The 20,702-nt window shown below is 60.0% G+C and overlaps 1 protein-coding gene across 1 annotated transcript in view; it reads right to left on the reverse strand.

Annotated features, from left to right (window-relative positions):
• The window catches only part of NQO1 (NAD(P)H quinone dehydrogenase 1), a 32,863-nt gene extending 12,798 nt beyond the window's left edge, over window positions 1–20,065 (reverse strand). Inside the window, exon 1 of the mRNA XM_030581845.1 lies at window positions 19,959–20,065. Coding sequence (XP_030437705.1) covers window positions 19,959–19,965 — 7 coding nt within the window. The 5' untranslated portion in view covers window positions 19,966–20,065. The remainder of the gene's footprint in view (window positions 1–19,958) is intronic.
• Window positions 20,066–20,702: the final 637 nt, after the last annotated feature.

The raw sequence follows: 20,702 nt of genomic DNA on the forward strand, positions 1-20,702 counted from the left end.
ATCCCCACGGGGAGGTGGAGTACCTGCAGCGCTGGGAGAGCTCTCCGCCAGCGCTGGGAGCTAATCACCACGGGGGGGTGGAGTACCTGCAGCGCTGGGAGAGCTCTCCGCCAGCGCTGCGAGCTAATCCCCACGGGAGGTGGAGTACCTGCAGTGCTGGGAGAGCTCTCTGCCAGCGCTGGGAGCTAATCCCCACGGGAGGTGGAGTACCTGCAGCGCTGGGAGAGCTCTCCGCCAGCGCTGCGAGCTAATCCCCACGGGAGGTGGAGTACCTGCAGTGCTGGGAGAGCTCTCTGCCAGCGCTGCGAGCTAATCCCCACGGGAGGTGGAGTACCTGCAGCGCTGGGAGAGCTCTCCGCCAGCGCTGGGAGCTAATCCCCACGGGGAGGTGGAGTACCTGCAGCGCTGGGAGAGCTCTCCGCCAGCGCTGGGAGCTAATCCCCACGGGGGGGTGGAGTACCTGCAGCGCTGGGAGAGCTCTCCGCCAGCGCTGCGAGCTAATCCCCACGGGAGGTGGAGTACCTGCAGTGCTGGGAGAGCTCTCTGCCAGCGCTGGGAGCTAATCCCCACGGGAGGTGGAGTACCTGCAGCGCTGGGAGAGCTCTCCGCCAGCGCTGGGAGCTAATCCCCACGGGGAGGTGGAGTACCTGCAGCGCTGGGAGAGCTCTCTGCCAGCGCTGGGAGCTAATCCCCACGGGAGGTGGAGTACCTGCAGCGCTGGGAGAGCTCTCCGCCAGCGCTGGGAGCTAATCCCCACGGGGAGGTGGAGTACCTGCAGCGCTGGGAGAGCTCTCCGCCAGCGCTGGGAGCTAATCCCCACGGGGAGGTGGAGTACCTGCAGCGCTGGGAGAGCTCTCCGCCAGCGCTGGGAGCTAATCCCCACGGGGAGGTGGAGTACCTGCAGCGCTGGGAGAGCTCTCCGCCAGCGCTGGGAGCTAATCCCCACGGGAGGTGGAGTACCTGCAGCGCTCGGAGAGCTCTCTGCCAGCGCTGGGAGCTAATCCCCACGGGAGGTGGAGTACCTGCAGCGCTGGGAGAGCTCTCTGCCAGCGCTGGGAGCTAATCCCCACGGGAGGTGGAGTACTGGCAGCGCTGGGAGAGCTCTCTGCCAGCGCTGGGAGCTAATCCCCACGGGGAGGTGGAGTACCTGCAGCGCTGGGAGAGCTCTCCGCCAGCGCTGGGAGCTAATCCCCACGGGAGGTGGAGTACCTGCAGCGCTGGGAGAGCTCTCCGCCAGCGCTGGGAGCTAATCCCCACGGGGAGGTGGAGTACCTGCAGCGCTGGGAGAGCTCTCCGCCAGCGCTGGGAGCTAATCCCCACGGGCAGGTGGAGTACCTGCAGCGCTGGGAGAGCTCTCCGCCAGCGCTGGGAGCTAATCCCCACGGGGAGGTGGAGTACCTGCAGCGCTGGGAGAGCTCTCTGCCAGCTCTGGGAGCTAATCCCCACGGGGAGGTGGAGTACCTGCAGTGCTGGGAGAGCTCTCCGCCAGCGCTGCGAGCTAATCCCCACGGGGAGGTGGAGTACCTGCACCGCTGGGAGAGCTCTCCGCCAGCGCTGGGAGCTAATCCCCACGGGGAGGTGGAGTACCTGCAGCGCTGGGAGAGCTCTCCGCCAGCGCTGGGAGCTAATCACCACGGGGGGGTGGAGTACCTGCAGCGCTGGGAGAGCTCTCCGCCAGCGCTGCGAGCTAATCCCCACGGGAGGTGGAGTACCTGCAGTGCTGGGAGAGCTCTCTGCCAGCGCTGGGAGCTAATCCCCACGGGAGGTGGAGTACCTGCAGCGCTGGGAGAGCTCTCTGCCAGCGCTGCGAGCTAATCCCCACGGGAGGTGGAGTACCTGCAGCGCTGGGAGAGCTCTCCGCCAGCGCTGGGAGCTAATCCCCACGGGGAGGTGGAGTACCTGCAGCGCTGGGAGAGCTCTCCGCCAGCGCTGGGAGCTAATCCCCACGGGGGGGTGGAGTACCTGCAGCGCTCGGAGAGCTCTCCGCCAGCGCTGCGAGCTAATCCCCACGGGAGGTGGAGTACCTGCAGCGCTGGGAGAGCTCTCTGCCAGCGCTGGGAGCTAATCCCCACGGGAGGTGGAGTACCTGCAGCGCTGGGAGAGCTCTCCGCCAGCGCTGGGAGCCAATCCCCACGGGGAGGTGGAGTACCTGCAGCGCTGGGAGAGCTCTCCGCCAGCGCTGGGAGCTAATCCCCACGGGGAGGTGGAGTACCTGCAGCGCTGGGAGAGCTCTCCGCCAGCGCTGGGAGCTAATCCCCACGGGGAGGTGGAGTACCTGCAGCGCTGGGAGAGCTCTCCGCCAGCGCTGGGAGCTAATCCCCACGGGAGGTGGAGTACCTGCAGCGCTCGGAGAGCTCTCTGCCAGCGCTGGGAGCTAATCCCCACGGGAGGTGGAGTACCTGCAGCGCTGGGAGAGCTCTCTGCCAGCGCTGGGAGCTAATCCCCACGGGAGGTGGAGTACCTGCAGCGCTGGGAGAGCTCTCTGCCAGCGCTGGGAGCTAATCCCCACGGGAGGTGGAGTACCTGCAGCGCTGGGAGAGCTCTCCGCCAGCGCTGGGAGCTAATCCCCATGGGGAGGTGGAGTACCTGCAGCGCTGGGAGAGCTCTCTGCCAGCGCTGGGAGCTAATCCCCACGGGGAGGTGGAGTACCTGCAGCGCTGGGAGAGCTCTCTGCCAGCTCTGGGAGCTAATCCCCACGGGGAGGTGGAGTACCTGCAGTGCTGGGAGAGCTCTCCGCCAGCGCTGGGAGCTAATCCCCACGGGGAGGTGGAGTACCTGCACCGCTGGGAGAGCTCTCTGCCAGCGCTGGGAGCTAATCCCCACGGGGAGGTGGAGTACCTGCAGCGCTGGGAGAGCTCTCTGCCAGCGCTGGGAGCTAATCCCCACGGGAGGTGGAGTACCTGCAGCGCTGGGAGAGCTCTCCGCCAGCGCTGGGAGCTAATCCCCACGGGAGGTGGAGTACCTGCAGCGCTGGGAGAGCTCTCCGCCAGCGCTGGGAGCTAATCCCCACGGGGAGGTGGAGTACCTGCAGCGCTGGGAGAGCTCTCCGCCAGCGCTGCGAGCTAATCCCCACGGGAGGTGGAGTACCTGCAGTGCTGGGAGAGCTCTCTGCCAGCGCTGGGAGCTAATCCCCACGGGAGGTGGAGTACCTGCAGCGCTGGGAGAGCTCTCCGCCAGCGCTGCGAGCTAATCCCCACGGGAGGTGGAGTACCTGCAGCGCTGGGAGAGCTCTCCGCCAGCGCTGGGAGCTAATCCCCACGGGGAGGTGGAGTACCTGCAGCGCTGGGAGAGCTCTCCGCCAGCGCTGGGAGCTAATCCCCACGGGGGGGTGGAGTACCTGCAGCGCTGGGAGAGCTCTCCGCCAGCGCTGCGAGCTAATCCCCACGGGAGGTGGAGTACCTGCAGTGCTGGGAGAGCTCTCTGCCAGCGCTGGGAGCTAATCCCCACGGGAGGTGGAGTACCTGCAGCGCTGGGAGAGCTCTCCGCCAGCGCTGGGAGCTAATCCCCACGGGGAGGTGGAGTACCTGCAGCGCTGGGAGAGCTCTCTGCCAGCGCTGGGAGCTAATCCCCACGGGGAGGTGGAGTACCTGCAGCGCTGGGAGAGCTCTCTGCCAGCTCTGGGAGCTAATCCCCACGGGGAGGTGGAGTACCTGCAGTGCTGGGAGAGCTCTCCGCCAGCGCTGGGAGCTAATCCCCACGGGGAGGTGGAGTACCTGCACCGCTGGGAGAGCTCTCTGCCAGCGCTGGGAGCTAATCCCCACGGGGAGGTGGAGTACCTGCAGCGCTGGGAGAGCTCTCTGCCAGCGCTGGGAGCTAATCCCCACGGGAGGTGGAGTACCTGCAGCGCTGGGAGAGCTCTCCGCCAGCGCTGGGAGCTAATCCCCACGGGAGGTGGAGTACCGGCAGCGCGGGGAGAGCTCTCCGCCAGCGCTGGGAGCTAATCCCCACGGGGAGGTGGAGTACCTGCAGCGCTGGGAGAGCTCTCCGCCAGCGCTGCGAGCTAATCCCCACGGGAGGTGGAGTACCTGCAGTGCTGGGAGAGCTCTCTGCCAGCGCTGGGAGCTAATCCCCACGGGAGGTGGAGTACCTGCAGCGCTGGGAGAGCTCTCCGCCAGCGCTGCGAGCTAATCCCCACGGGAGGTGGAGTACCTGCAGCGCTGGGAGAGCTCTCCGCCAGCGCTGGGAGCTAATCCCCACGGGGGGGGTGGAGTACCTGCAGCGCTGGGAGAGCTCTCCGCCAGCGCTGCGAGCTAATCCCCACGGGAGGTGGAGTACCTGCAGCGCTGGGAGAGCTCTCTGCCAGCGCTGGGAGCTAATCCCCACGGGAGGTGGAGTACCTGCAGCGCTGGGAGAGCTCTCCGCCAGCGCTGGGAGCTAATCCCCACGGGGAGGTGGAGTACCTGCAGCGCTGGGAGAGCTCTCTGCCAGCGCTGGGAGCTAATCCCCACGGGAGGTGGAGTACCTGCAGCGCTGGGAGAGCTCTCCGCCAGCGCTGGGAGCTAATCCCCACGGGGAGGTGGAGTACCTGCAGCGCTGGGAGAGCTCTCTGCCAGCGCTGGGAGCTAATCCCCACGGGGAGGTGGAGTACCTGCAGCGCTGGGAGAGCTCTCCGCCAGCGCTGGGAGCTAATCCCCACGGGAGGTGGAGTACCTGCAGCGCTCGGAGAGCTCTCTGCCAGCGCTGGGAGCTAATCCCCACGGGAGGTGGAGTACCTGCAGCGCTGGGAGAGCTCTCCGCCAGCGCTGGGAGCTAATCCCCACGGGAGGTGGAGTACCTGCAGCGCTGGGAGAGCTCTCCGCCAGCGCTGGGAGCTAATCCCCACGGGAGGTGGAGTACCTGCAGCGCTGGGAGAGCTCTCCGCCAGCGCTGGGAGCTAATCCCCACGGGAGGTGGAGTACCTGCAGCGCTGGGAGAGCTCTCCGCCAGCGCTGGGAGCTAATCCCCACGGGAGGTGGAGTACCTGCAGCGCTGGGAGAGCTCTCCGCCAGCGCTGGGAGCTAATCCCCACGGGAGGTGGAGTACCTGCAGTGCTGGGAGAGCTCTCTGCCAGCGCTGGGAGCTAATCCCCACGGGGAGGTGGAGTACCTGCAGCGCTGGGAGAGCTCTCTGCCAGCACTGCGAGCTAATCCCCACGGGAGGTGGAGTACCTGCAGCGCTGGGAGAGCTCTCTGCCGGCACTGGGAGCTAATCCCCACGGGGAGGTGGAGTACCTGCAGCGCTGGGAGAGCTCTCTGCCAGCGCTGGGAGCTAATCCCCACGGGAGGTGGAGTACATGCAGCGCTGGGAGAGCTCTCTGCCAGCGCTGGGAGCTAATCCCCACGGGGAGGTGGAGTACCTGCAGCGCTGGGAGAGCTCTCCGCCAGCGCAGGGAGCTAATCCCCACGGGGAGGTGGAGTACTTGCAGCGCTGGGAGAGCTCTCCGCCAGCGCTGGGAGCTAATCCCCACGGGGAGGTGGAGTACCTGCAGCGCTGGGAGAGCTCTCTGCCAGCGCTGGGAGCTAATCCCCACGGGGAGGTGGAGTACCTGCAGCGCTGGGAGAGCTCTCCGCCAGCGCTGGGAGCTAATCCCCACGGGAGGTGGAGTACCTGCAGCGCTGGGAGAGCTCTCCGCCAGCGCTGGGAGCTAATCCCCACGGGAGGTGGAGTACCTGCAGCGCTGGGAGAGCTCTCTGCCAGCGCTGGGAGCTAATCCCCACGGGAGGTGGAGTACCTGCAGCGCTGGGAGAGGTCTCTGCCAGCGCTGGGAGCTAATCCCCACGGGAGGTGGAGTACCTGCAGCGCTGGGAGAGCTCTCTGCCAGCGCTGGGAGCTAATCCCCACGGCAGGTGGAGTACCTGCAGCGCTGGGAGAGCTCTCTGCCAGCGCTGGGAGATAATCCCCACGGGGAGGTGGAGTACCTGCAGCGCTGGAAGCGCTCTCTGCCAGCGCTGGGAGCTAATCCCCACGGGGAGGTGGAGTACCTGCAGCGCTGGGAGAGCTCTCCGCCAGCGCTGGGAGCTAATCCCCACGGGAGGTGGAGTACCTGCACCGCTGGGAGAGCTCTCCGCCAGCGCTGGGAGCTAATCCCCACGGGAGGTGGAGTACCTGCAGCGCTGGGAGAGCTCTCTGCCAGCGCTGGGAGCTAATCCCCACGGGGAGGTGGAGTACCTGCAGCGCTGGGAGAGCTCTCTGCCAGCGCTGGGAGCTAATCCCCACGGGGAGGTGGAGTACATGCAGCGCTGGGAGAGCTCTCTGCCAGCGCTGCGAGCTAATCCCCACGGGGAGGTGGAGTACCTGCAGCGCTGGGAGAGCTCTCTGCCAGCGCTGGGAGCTAATCCCCACGGGAGGTGGAGTACCTGCAGCGCTGGGAGAGCTCTCCGCCAGCGCTGGGAGCTAATCCCCACGGGAGGTGGAGTACCTGCAGCGCTGGGAGAGCCCTCTGCCAGCGCTGGGAGCTAATCCCCACGGGGAGGTGGAGTACCTGCAGCGCTGGGAGAGCTCTCCGCCAGCGCTGGGAGCTAATCCCCACGGGAGGTGGAGTACCTGCAGCGCTGGGAGAGCTCTCCGCCAGCGCTGAGAGCTAATCCCCACGGGAGGTGGAGTACCTGCAGCGCTGGGAGAGCTCTCTGCCAGCGCTGGGAGCTAATCCCCACGGGAGGTGGAGTACCTGCAGCGCTGGGAGAGCTCTCTGCCAGCGCTGGGAGCTAATCCCCACGGGAAGGTGGAGTACCTGCAGTGCTGGGAGAGCTCTCTGCCAGCGCTGGGAGCTAATCCCCACGGGGAGGTGGAGTACCTGCAGCGCTGGGAGAGCTCTCTGCCAGCGCTGGGAGCTAATCCCCACGGGGAGGTGGAGTACCTGCAGCGCTGGGAGAGCTCTCTGCCAGCGCTGGGAGCTAATCCCCACGGGGAGGTGGAGTACCTGCAGCGCTGGGAGAGCTCTCTGCCAGCGCTGGGAGCTAATCCCCACGGGAGGTGGAGTACCTGCAGCGCTGGGAGAGCTCTCTGCCAGCGCTGGGAGCTAATCCCCACGGGAGGTGGAGTACCTGCAGCGCTGGGAGAGCTCTCTGCCAGCGCTGGGAGCTAATCCCCACGGGAGGTGGAGTACCTGCAGCGCTGGGAGAGCTCTCCGCCAGCGCTGGGAGCTAATCCCCACGGGAGGTGGAGTACCTGCAGCGCTGGGAGAGCTCTCTGCCAGCGCTGGGAGCTAATCCCCACGGGAGGTGGAGTACCTGCAGCGCTGGGAGAGCTCTCCGCCAGCGCTGGGAGCTAATCCCCACGGGGGGGTGGAGTACCTGCAGCGCTGGGAGAGCTCTCTGCCAGCGCTGGGAGCTAATCCCCACGGGAGGTGGAGTACCTGCAGCGCTGGGAGAGCTCTCTGCCAGCGCTGGGAGCTAATCCCCACGGGAGGTGGAGTACCTGCAGCGCTGGGAGAGCTCTCTGCCAGCGCTGGGAGCTAATCCCCACGGGGGGGTGGAGTACCTGCAGCGCTGGGAGAGCTCTCCGCCAGCGCTGGGAGCTAATCCCCACGGGAGGTGGAGTACCTGCAGCGCTGGGAGAGCTCTCTGCCAGCGCTGGGAGCTAATCCCCACGGGAGGTGGAGTACCTGCAGCGCTGGGAGAGCTCTCCGCCAGCGCTGGGAGCTAATCCCCACGGGGGGGTGGAGTACCTGCAGCGCTGGGAGAGCTCTCCGCCAGCGCTGGGAGCTAATCCCCACGGGAGGTGGAGTACCTGCAGCGCTGGGAGAGCTCTCTGCCAGCGCTGGGAGCTAATCCCCACGGGAGGTGGAGTACCTGCAGCGCTGGGAGAGCTCTCTGCCAGCGCTGGGAGCTAATCCCCACGGGAGGTGGAGTACCTGCAGCGCCGGGAGAGCTCTCTGCCAGCGCTGGGAGCTAATCCCCACGGGAGGTGGTGTTGGTGTCACTAAGCATAACCCTACGTAACTCGGGAGGGTGAAGGGCCACAAGAGTATGGAGCCTTCCTGGTTTTAGGCCTCAGCAGACAAGAGTCCCTCCATGTTTGAACTTTAATCGACCTAAAAGGCCAGGCGTAACAGCCGTTATCAGTTGCAACAGTTCTAACTGGTCTAAAGCAGAAATAATGAGGCCTGTGCACCTTTAGCAAAAGGACAAGATAACTTGCAGAAGGAAAACTTACTAACGAGCTGCCGCGGCCAAGATTACTTAATGCACCTGCGCTTACGTAATTGCTACAGGGAGAGGAAGGAGGAGGAGGGAGGGGAAACGGGGGATTGCTAGTCAGTGAGAAAAGTTCTCATGAATATAAAGAAACAAACTGCTTGTATTAGGTGTGCTTGATCTAAGTCAATCTCCCTGCACCGCTTTGAAATCTCAAATAAACTTGGTTTGCTTCTCCACCCTGGTGTGTTTATTGGCGCGGCACACCAGGTGACGGACCCCCCCGCTGTTGCTTGGCCTCAGGCAGTTATCTGCCGGCAACAGTTCTTGGCGCCCAACGTGGGGCATTGAGGCTAAAATTAGCCTTGCCTGCATCCCTTCTGGTGGTCGACGGATTGCGGCGACGACCGACGCCCAGCGCGCACCGGTGACTTCACCGGGGGCCTCGGCGGAGACGCAGTTCGACTGACCCCAGAGGGCACAACGGTGCAATGCACTCGAGTAGTGGAGAAGCAGTTGAGGGCGATGGTGAGTAACCGGTCCCTTGGATCAGGTAGGAACAATCCAGTGGTCTGGATTTTTGCCTGTTATGACCTGGGGACGCCCAGTGTCACCCTAGGATATGGGGCAGGGACAGAGTACAGGCAGGGCACGGTGTACACCCTTAGAATGCATTCTAGCGAATTGGGAAGTGCTTGGATCAGATCCACTAACTAAAAGCAAACTAAAAAGTTCTGTATAGTAGACTGGCCTCAATATCAACTAGAGGACCAGAAAGGTGGCCACCGGAAGGATCACTTAATTATAACATGATCCTCCAATTACTCCTGTTTTGTCAGTAAATGGGTAGCTTCTGAAGCTGTTTGTATGGAGAGCTCTTGTAAAAATACCCCAGTAGCTCCAGTTCTTCCCTCTGTCTGACAGAGTGCAAGGATTCAAAAGCAGGTTAGGGATAGTGCAGGGACAAAGGAGGGACCTGTCTAGAAAGGGGAGACCCTATGTCCTAGTGCACTCTCTCCCTGTTGTAGCTAAAAAGCAAGATCAGATGCAGAATGGTACTGGGGGCCAGTGTGAGTGACTGTTACCGGAAGACGCCCAGAGTACCCTGTGAAGCAAAAGCTCGTGACCAGGACTACTCTAACGCAAGCCCGGTAACTAGTGGATCTTTAGGAGGTCCGACCCATGGTGGGCTGACTTGGCCTGGCATCGTCCGGTGAGGAAGCTGCCTGGGTCTAGAAGTGTGTGTACCCTCTTCCCTTCCCCTTTCCTTTCCGTGTGGGCTACTGACAGTCTGATCATCTCACTGGATGCAATCAGAGTAAGCGGCGCCATCTCCGAGAGACTCCTCGTTAGCCTCTCCTGTGTAAGTACCCTGTAGGGAAAAATCCTTAGTTTATGAGCCGCTAGCGTGGACAGGGCACCCTCCCTGTGTGTGTAAGTGGAAAATGAGTGGGGGGGGGGGGCAGTCTAAACATTCCACCTCACCCCCTAGGGTACCCCAGCATATTACATGTACGTACATTATGGTTCAACAACCTGCAGGTATTTAGAGAATTGGAATATTTACACGCGTGAAAATCCATCTAAACAATGCCCACTAAAAGGTACTTCAATCTAGATAAGATCATACATCTAAGAGGAGCGTTTAATCACCAAAAAGCCCTGACACAGGGTGAGCAAATTTGTCTATTGAAAAAAGGAACGGGTTAATTTAAAAATCATCTTGGCCCAGGGATGGAAGGGGGGGATTGCTCTGCGTTCAAGGTCAAAAATCAAAGCAGACTATGCTAAGTACAAAAAAAAACTGCTTTCGGCCCCAGCTGGCTGTAAAGAAAAAAAATATAGACAAAGGTGAACCAAAGGCAATACAAGTTACAGAACTAAAATTACATTTGCAAAGCTTAACTGTCCAGTAAGATCCAACAGTGTGCCTTTGTGACCCTGGAGCCGGTGTGGCTTGGTGACACTGAAAAAGCCACAGGCAGCTGACCTGGACTGGAATCTCTGAAAGAGACGCTGCAGAAGATTCCAGGGTGCAAAAAAACAGCCCTCCAAAAAGCGGAAGCAGGTTAGAAATTCTGGACAAGCTGTATACAGGATAATCTCCTGTCCACCTCTCCCCTCTTCTCTGAACATTATACACAGAAGTGGCCAGTCTGGACGTATGTGTGTGGGTATAAAAGGGGCTTGGGGCATTAATGTTTTCCTGAGTGATGTGGGAGCGTTCCCAACACTCTCCATTGTTGTTTTATTATTTTATTAATGAAGCTTTAAAATTCAGTTATATGGTGTGTTTTCTTTATCTTCCCCCAACGATCCTGTAGTGTCAGCCTGATCATCTGACATGAGGGATAGATTGGTAACAAAAATTTGTCACAGTTTGGTGAGCAATTAGGAAGGGGAGAGCCCTGCAAAATTTACACCATCTATTTGTTTTACCCTTGTTATTTTGTGTTTGCTTTGCTTGGTACTGTTGGTGTTATATGTTAAGAACTGCATGAGTAAAAGTGAGTCCTAATAGGATAAGAAAACGCTATCTGGTTCTGGTTCTGTTCTGTTTAACCGGTTACTGTTGTTTTCCTGCTCTGTTCATTTGGGCGTTAGGAGTGTGGGTGGAACTGAACCTCTCGTTCGTAATTCCTCGGAGTAAAAGCCATGCGTGCAAGAAAGCTCTAAGGTCAAATTAAAATCCTTCTGTCCCGTCCCCTGTAGCGGTCAGTGTATAGAAGTGGGAAAGTCTGGCTTAAACTGTAATTCCCTCTGCTCTCTGTGTAATTCTCTTTTCTGTTTAAGTGTCAAACAAATAAATAAGTCTCTGGGTAAACCCTCTAAAAATAGTCCTTTAAATTATACGTTAAGTAAATGGCCTTTGCCCAATGGGTCATGTGTTTTTGTCCAGGTGGCAAGCCTCATGAAGGAGGACTCGGGTGGTCTTGTAAGTAAAAATGTTTAAGAAAAAAAACCAGGAAGGGTGGGGGCTAAATAAAAAGCCCACCCTCCTAGCTAAACTGGTAGTGGAACAAGTTGGTGCCCATGAAAAAAACGGTTTAGCAAAAAAAGCAAAATCGGGCCCAGGCAGGCAGGCAACAAAGAGAGAGAGAGAGAAATTAAAAAGCAGGTTAAAAAACTTTAAGGGTGTAATAAAAAAAAAAAGTCAGTAAGTGTAAGCATAAAAATTTCAAATACCCAGAACTTACTTAAAATGGTAATTTAAGTTAATAAAAGTGGCTTTTAAAAAACAAGCAAGTAATTTAAAAAAAAAGTAAAAAGTTAACTCTGTAGTTGCTAAACAAAACAGCAGTTAAACTTTGTAAAAATGCTAAAAAAAAAGTTTTTGGTGTCTGTAAAATGTTTGTAAATAAATTCAGGCAAAAAAGTTATTAAATTGCAATCATTTGGTGTGGCTATAAACAATTTAGTTAAATTAGCTACAAAATGTATACAGTGTTATGTAATTAAAAACCTGGGCTGCCTATAAAACAAATACAAAAAACTATGGGGTAATTCCTCTGTTTTGCCTGAAGCCAACAAAAGTATTTATATATTTCAAGCAATAATTGTCTGCCCAAAAGGGGTGGGTAAACCTCTCTTTTTTTTGTCTTTCAAATAATCAAAAAAAACTAATGCCAGCTAAACAGCATTCAACGTACCATGCATTTACTGGTTAAAAAAAGCCAAAGAAAAACAAAAAAAACAAAAAACAAAATAAATTAACTAAAAAAAATAAAATAAAATAGCAAGCTCAGGCTATAAATAAAACACTAACTCCATTCAAAAACACTGCTCACAGTTAAAACTTGGCTAACAACCAGAAAAAGGAGGGCTTAAATTTGCCCACGCAGCTATAAAATTTGCAAAACATTGCCAGGCACTAATAAAATGTGTTAAGTTTCTTTTCTCACAGGTAAAAAAGGGCTACCCAAAAACCCTAGCAGCCCTGCCACTCCTTAAAACCAGGAGACGGGATTAATGTAAAGGTCCACCGACAAAAAACTGTCTTGGCTCCATGCTAAAAAGGCCCTTATTAAGTCCTGCTACCTACCAACACCGCTGTAAAGTGCCAAAAACTAACTGCTTGAACCCAAAATTCTCACTGCAAAAAGACCCCTCCACCTCGAAAAAATTCTCCTACTAATCATTAGCCTATTTCACCTTCTAGCTCCACGGTGCCTTCTGGACAGTAGGGAAAAAGTACAAGAATGCTGCACCACAACTGTTTTGAAAAAAAAACAACAAAACACTCGCTCCACTAAAATTGCCAAAGTCCAAAAATTCCTGACTAAAAAGAACATTAAAAACTGACCCTGGTAAAAAAACAAAAAATTAGACCCTGGTGGGAGGACATTTGTGGGACCCATGTTTGGGAATGTGGTATTAATTGGATTTTGAGGTTTATTCTACAGGCTGCGCCCTGTGTTTTGGATAAATCCTTCAGCATATATATATATATATATCTCTCTAATTAAATTTTAAACAACAAGTACCCAAAAAGTTTGTTCTGCTACTAAAAATTTTACCCCTATTAAAACCATTCCAGTAACTAATAATGTATGCTATTAATGAAAATGCCTTTGAACAGTACCTAAAAATAGTTCAATAACAGGTGTATTATAGTACTACACCAAAAAAAAATGGTATTAAATATAACTGAGGCTGAAAAGGCATTGCAGTGGGATCTAGTACCAAACTTGGCCCACTGCCCTTACAGACGCATCAGGAATACCATCTGATCTGTGATCATGAAAACATACGTGGACACTTCCTGGGTGGAAGTGTGGCTTCACAGGGCGGGGTGTGCGCCCTTATAGAAAATAAATGCTGTACTTATGTCCCAAAAAGCGCACAGAATATTAACAAGCACATCCTGTCAGCCAAACAGGCTTTTAAACAGTGAAAGGCCCAGAAAAAAAAAACCTACTCTTTCTAATTCCCTCTGGGGCTGGTTACTCAACCTGGAAAAAATAGGGAAAGGCATTGTTCACCTCCTGCTCACTGGTGTGGTGTTGTGTATTGTTACTCTTCTCTTGCTTGCTTGCTGTAAAGCACTCCAGCTCCCTAAAACTTAACCACATGTTATCCTTTAAATGTGAGAACACTCAGCCAAAAGTTTGTTGAGTATTTTCAAAGGAGGGAGTTGTTGGTGTCACTAAGCATAACCCTACGTAACTCGGGAGGGTGAAAGGCCACAAGAGTATGGAGCCTTCCTGGTTTTAGGCCTCAGCAGACAAGAGTCCCTCCATGTTTGAACTTTAATCGACCTAAAAGGCCAGGCGTAACAGCCGTTATCAGTTGCAACAGTTCTAACTGGTCTAAAACAGAAATAATGAGGCCTAGCAAAAGGACAAGATAACTTGCAGAAGGAAAACTTACTAACGAGCTGCCGCGGCCAAGATTACTTAATGCACCTGCGCTTACGTAATTGCTACAGGGGGAGGAAGGAGGAGGAGGGAGGGAAAACGGGAAATTGCTAGTCAGTAAAAAAAAGTTCTCATGAATATAAAAAACCAAACTGCTTGTTTTAGGTGTGCTTGATCTAAGTCAATCTCCCTGCACCGCTTTGAAATCTCAAATAAACTTGGTTTGCTTCTCCACCCTGGTGTGTTTATTGGCGCGGCACACCAGGCGACGGACCCCCCCGCTGTTGCTTGGCCTCAGGCAGTTATCTGCTGGCAACAGTGGAGTACCTGCAGCGCTGGGAGAGCTCTCTGCCAGCACTGGGAGCTAATCCCCACGGGGAGGTGGAGTACCTGCAGCGCTGGAGTACCTGCAGCGCTGGGAGAGCTCTCTGCCAGCGCTGGGAGCTAATCCCCATGGGCAGGTGGAGTTCCTGCAGCGCTGGGAGAGCTCTCCGCCAGCGCTGGGAGGTAATCCCCATGGGAGGTGGAGTGCCTGCAGCGCTGGGAGAGCTCTCCGCCAGCGCTGGGAGCTAATCCCCACGGGAGGTGGAGTGCCTGCAGCGCTGGGAGAGCTCTCTGCCGGCACTGGGAGCTAATCCCCACGGGGAGGTGGAGTACCTGCAGCGCTGGGAGAGCTCTCCGCCAGCGCTGGGAGCTAATCCCCACGGGGAGGTGGAGTACCTGCAGCGCTGGGAGAGCTCTCCGCCAGCGCTGGGAGCTAATCCCCACGGGGAGGTGGAGTACCTGCAGCGCTGGGAGACCTCTCTGCCAGCGCTGGGAGCTAATCCCCACGGGGAGGTGGAGTACCTGCAGCGCTGGGAGAGCTCTCTGCCAGCGCTGGGAGCTAATCCCCACGGGAGGTGGAGTACCTGCACCGCTGGGAGAGCTCTCTGCCAGCGCTGGGAGCTAATCCCCACGGGGAGGTGGAGTACCTGCAGCGCTGGGAGAGCTCTCTGCCAGCGCTGGGAGCTAATCACCACGGGCGGTGGAGTACCTGCAGCGCTGGGAGAGCTCTCTGCCAGCGCTGGGAGCTAATCCCCACGGGGAGGTGGAGTACCTGCAGCGCTGGGAGAGCTCTCTGCCAGCGCTGGGAGCTAATCCCCACGGGAAGGTGGAGTACCTGCAGCGCTGGGAGAGCTCTCCGCCAGCGCTGGGAGCTAATCCCCACGGGGAGGTTGAGTACCTGCAGCGATGGGAGAGCTCTCTGCCAGCGCTGGGAGCTAATCCCCACGGGAGGTGGAGTACCTGCAGCGCTGGGAGAGCTCTCCGCCAGCGCTGGGAGCTAATCCCCACGGGAGGTGGAGTACCTGCAGCGCTGGGAGAGCTCTCTGCCAGCGCTGGGAGCTAATCCCCACGGGAGGTGGAGTACCTGCAGCGCTGGGAGAGCTCTCTGCCAGCACTGGGAGCTAATCCCCACGGGAGGTGGAGTACCTGCAGCGCTGGGAGAGCTCTCTGCCAGCGCTGGGAGCTAATCCCCACGGGAGGTGGAGTACCTGCAGCGCTGGGAGAGCTCTCTGCCAGCGCTGGGAGCTAATCCCCACGGGAGGTGGAGTACCTGCAGCGCTGGGAGAGCTCTCCGCCAGCGCTGGGAGCTAATCCCCACGGGAGGTGGAGTACCTGCAGCGCTGGGAGAGCTCTCTGCCAGTGCTGGGAGCTAATCCCCACGGGGAGGTGGAGTACCTGCAGCGCTGGGAGAGCTCTCTGCCAGCGCTGCGAGCTAATCCCCACGGGAGGTGGAGTACCTGCAGCGCTGGGAGCTAATCCCCACGGCGAGGTGGAGTACCTGCAGCGCTGGGAGAGCTCTCTGCCAGCGCTGCGAGCTAATCCCCACGGCGAGGTGGAGTACCTGCAGCGCTGGAGTACCTGCAGCGCTGGGAGAGCTCTCCGCCAGCGCTGGGAGCTAATCCCCACGGGAGGTGGAGTACCTGCAGCGCTGGGAGAGCTCTCTGCCAGCGCTGGGAGCTAATCCCCACGGGAGGTGGAGTACCTGCAGCGCTGGGAGAGCTCTCTGCCAGCGCTGGGAGCTAATCCCCACGGGGAGGTGGAGTACCTGCAGCGCTGGGAGAGCTCTCCGCCAGCGCTGGGAGCTAATCCCCACGGGAGGTGGAGTACCTGCAGCGCTGGGAGAGCTCTCTGCCAGCGCTGGGAGCTAATCCCCACAGGGAGGTGGAGTACCTGCAGCGCTGGGAGAGCTCTCTGCCAGCGCTGGGAGCTAATCCCCACGGGGAGGTGGAGTGCCTGCAGCGCTGGGAGAGCTCTCTGCCAGCGCTGGGAGCTAATCCCCACGGGGAGGTGGAGTACCTGCAGCGCTGGGAGAGCTCTCTGCCAGCGCTGGGAGCTAATCCCCACGGGGAGGTGGAGTACCTGCAGCGCTGGGAGAGCTCTCTGCCAGCGCTGGGAGCTAATCACCACGGGCGGTGGAGTACCTGCAGCGCTGGGAGAGCTCTCTGCCAGCGCTGGGAGCTAATCCCCACGGGGAGGTGGAGTACCTGCAGCGCTGGGAGAGCTCTCTGCCAGCGCTGGGAGCTAATCCCCACGGGAAGGTGGAGTACCTGCAGCGCTGGGAGAGCTCTCCGCCAGCGCTGGGAGCTAATCCCCACGGGGAGGTTGAGTACCTGCAGCGATGGGAGAGCTCTCTGCCAGCGCTGGGAGCTAATCCCCACGGGAGGTGGAGTACCTGCAGCGCTGGGAGAGCTCTCCGCCAGCGCTGGGAGCTAATCCCCACGGGAGGTGGAGTACCTGCAGCGCTGGGAGAGCTCTCTGCCAGCGCTGGGAGCTAATCCCCACGGGGAGGTGGAGTGCCTGCAGCGCTGGGAGAGCTCTCTGCCAGCGCTGGGAGCTAATCCCCACGGGGAGGTGGAGTACCTGCAGCGCTGGGAGAGCTCTCTGCCAGCGCTGGGAGCTAATCCCCACGGGAGGTGGAGTACCTGCACCGCTGGGAGAGCTCTCTGCCAGCGCTGGGAGCTAATCCCCACGGGGAGGTGGAGTACCTGCAGCGCTGGGAGAGCTCTCTGCCAGCGCTGGGAGCTAATCACCACGGGCGGTGGAGTACCTGCAGCGCTGGGAGAGCTCTCTGCCAGCGCTGGGAGCTAATCCCCACGGGGAGGTGGAGTACCTGCAGCGCTGGGAGAGCTCTCTGCCAGCGCTGGGAGCTAATCCCCACGGGAAGGTGGAGTACCTGCAGCGCTGGGAGAGCTCTCCGCCAGCGCTGGGAGCTAATCCCCACGGGGAGGTTGAGTACCTGCAGCGATGGGAGAGCTCTCTGCCAGCGCTGGGAGCTAATCCCCACGGGAGGTGGAGTACCTGCAGCGCTGGGAGAGCTCTCCGCCAGCGCTGGGAGCTAATCCCCACGGGAGGTGGAGTACCTGCAGCGCTGGGAGAGCTCTCTGCCAGCGCTGGGAGCTAATCCCCACGGGAGGTGGAGTACCTGCAGCGCTGGGAGAGCTCTCTGCCAGCACTGGGAGCTAATCCCCACGGGAGGTGGAGTACCTGCAGCGCTGGGAGAGCTCTCTGCCAGCGCTGGGAGCTAATCCCCACGGGAGGTGGAGTACCTGCAGCGCTGGGAGAGCTCTCTGCCAGCGCTGGGAGCTAATCCCCACGGGAGGTGGAGTACCTGCAGCGCTGGGAGAGCTCTCCGCCAGCGCTGGGAGCTAATCCCCACGGGAGGTGGAGTACCTGCAGCGCTGGGAGAGCTCTCTGCCAGTGCTGGGAGCTAATCCCCACGGGGAGGTGGAGTACCTGCAGCGCTGGGAGAGCTCTCTGCCAGCGCTGCGAGCTAATCCCCACGGGAGGTGGAGTACCTGCAGCGCTGGGAGCTAATCCCCACGGCGAGGTGGAGTACCTGCAGCGCTGGGAGAGCTCTCTGCCAGCGCTGCGAGCTAATCCCCACGGCGAGGTGGAGTACCTGCAGCGCTGGAGTACCTGCAGCGCTGGGAGAGCTCTCCGCCAGCGCTGGGAGCTAATCCCCACGGGAGGTGGAGTACCTGCAGCGCTGGGAGAGCTCTCTGCCAGCGCTGGGAGCTAATCCCCACGGGAGGTGGAGTACCTGCAGCGCTGGGAGAGCTCTCTGCCAGCGCTGGGAGCTAATCCCCACGGGGAGGTGGAGTACCTGCAGCGCTGGGAGAGCTCTCCGCCAGCGCTGGGAGCTAATCCCCACGGGAGGTGGAGTACCTGCAGCGCTGGGAGAGCTCTCTGCCAGCGCTGGGAGCTAATCCCCACAGGGAGGTGGAGTACCTGCAGCGCTGGGAGAGCTCTCTGCCAGCGCTGGGAGCTAATCCCCACGGGGAGGTGGAGTGCCTGCAGCGCTGGGAGAGCTCTCCGCCAGCGCTGGGAGCTAATCCCCACGGGGAGGTGGAGTACCTGCAGCGCTCGGAGAGCTCTCTGCCAGCGCTGGGAGCTAATCCCCACGGGGAGGTGGAGTACCTGCAGCGCTGGGAGAGCTCTCCGCCAGCGCTGGGAGCTAATCCCCACGGGGAGGTGGAGTACCTGCAGCGCTGGGAGAGCTCTCCGCCAGCGCTGGGAGCTAATCCCCACGGGGAGGTGGAGTACCTGCAGCGCTGGGAGAGCTCTCCGCCAGCGCTGGGAGCTAATCCCCACGGGGAGGTGGAGTACCTGCAGCGCTGGGAGAGCTCTCTGCCAGCACTGGGAGCTAATCCCCACGGGAGGTGGAGTACCTGCAGCGCTGGGAGAGCTCTCTGCCAGCGCTGCGAGCTAATCCCCACGGGAGGTGGAGTACCTGCAGCGCTGGGAGAGCGCTCTGCCAGCGCTGGGAGCTAATCCCCACGGGAGGTGGAGTACCTGCAGCGCTGGGAGCTAATCCCCACGGGGAGGTGGAGTACCTGCAGCGCTGGGAGAGCTCTCTGCCAGCGCTGGGAGCTAATCCCCATGGGCAGGTGGAATTCCTGCAGCGCTGGGAGAGCTCTCCGCCAGCGCTGGGAGCTAATCCCCACGGGAGGTGGAGTACCTGCAGCGCTGGGAGCTAATCCCCACGGCGAGGTGGAGTACCTGCAGCGCTGGGAGAGCTCTCTCCCAGCGCTGGTGCCGCAACCACAGACACTTCAAAGCGCTGCCGCGGGAGTGCTCCCACGGCAGAGCTGTACGCCTGTAAGTGTAGCCATATCCAAAGAATCGGGAAGATTTACTCAGCCTGAGTCAGGGGCTATAACTTGCCCTTGGCCAGGGGACTGACTTCTGTGTATTTGGGAGACAAGTGTGAAGGTGCTGCCCAACTGTGGGTAGCCTCCCACCTGCTTCTACATTATAGTTTTAAACTCGGCCTCTACTAAAACTCATTCCTGTCCACCAAGCCGAGTCTCTGGTCTCTAGACCCCATCCACAGCTACTTCAGCCCTGCTCTGCTTTGATTTGTTTGACATGGATTCCAGAGCATGGAGGGAGGGTCCTGGATTAGTGAAATACTTGCCTTGTGATTGATTTATGGATATAGACTATAGATATCTGAAATGGGCTGAGAGAAACCACAGCTGTTTCACTATGGCTCTGCACCCAGGGCTCAGGGTGACTTGTCACAGCCAGGCCCATGGAGAACATAAGAATGCCCATCCTGGCTCAGCCCAAAGGTCCATCTAGCCCAGTATCCTGTCTTCCGACAGTGGCCACTGCCAGGTGCCCCAGAGGAAATGAACAGAACAGGGAACATCAAGTGATCCATCCCGTCACCCATTCCTAGCTTCTAGCAAACAGAGGCCAGGGACACCATCCCTGCCTATCCTGGCTATTAGCCATTGATGGACCTAACCTCCATGAACTTATCTAGTTCTTTCTGAACCCTGTTATAGTCTTGGCCTTTACAACATCCTCTGGCAAGGAGTTCCACAGGTTGACTGTGTGTTGTGTAAAAAAAATACTTCCTTCTGTTTGTTTAAACCTGCTGCCTATTCATTTCATGGGGTGAGCCCTAAGTTCGGTATTAGGCTAACTGCCCAGCCTGGCTGAACAGTTCACTTTCCCCTCTTCTGAGCAGTAACTGTCTCTCCTTTATTTCACAGTCACCGCCTCCCTTTGAAAACAGGGGCAAAGACACGAACAATGCGCCTGGCCAGTGAGCGGAGCGGACCCGGCCCCGGCCCCGGCCCGGCCCCGCTGGTAAAGGCTGAGAAGCACAACCCCGCGAGGGACGCGCTCTGACCCCGCAGTGCCGGGGGTGTCCCCTGGCTGGGGGCCAGAGCCCCCCTGGGCCCCGGTTGGGTTTGGGCAGCGCCCAGCCCGGCCGCTCCGGGGGTCCCGTGTCTGGGGCCAGCGCTCCCCGGCCCTGAGCGGGGACAGGACGGGACCTGGCCCCGGGCTCGGCAGACAGGCGGCTCCGAAGGGCCGGCCCCGGGACAGCCGTTTACAGGGGAGTGGCCCGGTCCGACGCGCACCCGCCGGTCCCCGTGCAGCGGGCCAAGGGAAGGGGACCGGACCGGACCGGACGTGGCTCCCCGCTCACCTGCCATGGCAGCGACGATCCGGACTCGGGGCCGCAGCACAAACAGGTGGGGCGGCCCCTCGGCAGCGCTTATCACGGCCCCGGCCCCCGAGCCCGCGGGCGGCCAATGCGGGAGTCGGGGCGGGGCGCCCGGGGCAGGAGGGGCCTTGGCGGGCGAACATCACCCCCCGCCGGCCCCCCCTCCCTGCCCGGCCGAGTTCCCCCCTCCCCGGCCCCCGGGGCTTCCCCCGCCCGGCCGAGTCCCCCTCCTCCCACCCCCGGGGCTTACCCCGCCCGGCCGAGTCCCCCCTCCCCGCCCCCCGGGGCTTACCCCGCCCGGCCGAGTCCCCCCCTCCCCGCCCCCCGGGGCTTCCCCCACCTGCCCGAGTCCCCCCCGGGGCTTCCCCCGCCCGGCCGATTCCCCCCCTCGCCACTCCCCGGGGCTTCCCCCGCCCGGCCGAGTCCCCCCGCCCCGCCCCCCGGGGCTTGCTTCCCCCGCCCGGCCGAGTCCCCCCGCCCCGCCCCCCGGGGCTTCCCCCGCCCGGCCGAGTCCCCCTCCTCCCACCCCCGGGGCTTACCCCGCCCGGCCGAGTCCCCCCTCCTCCCACCCCCGGGGCTTACCCCGCCCGGCCGAGTCCCCCCCTCCCCGCCCCCCGGGGCTTCCCCCACCTGCCCGAGTCCCCCCCGGGGCTTCCCCCGCCCGGCCGATTCCCCCCCTCGCCACCCCCCGGGGCTTCCCCCACCTGCCCGAGTCCCCCCCGGGGC

The sequence above is a fragment of the Gopherus evgoodei genome, chromosome 12 (assembly GCF_007399415.2).
Source record: "Gopherus evgoodei ecotype Sinaloan lineage chromosome 12, rGopEvg1_v1.p, whole genome shotgun sequence".
Classification (NCBI taxonomy): domain Eukaryota; kingdom Metazoa; phylum Chordata; order Testudines; family Testudinidae; genus Gopherus; species Gopherus evgoodei.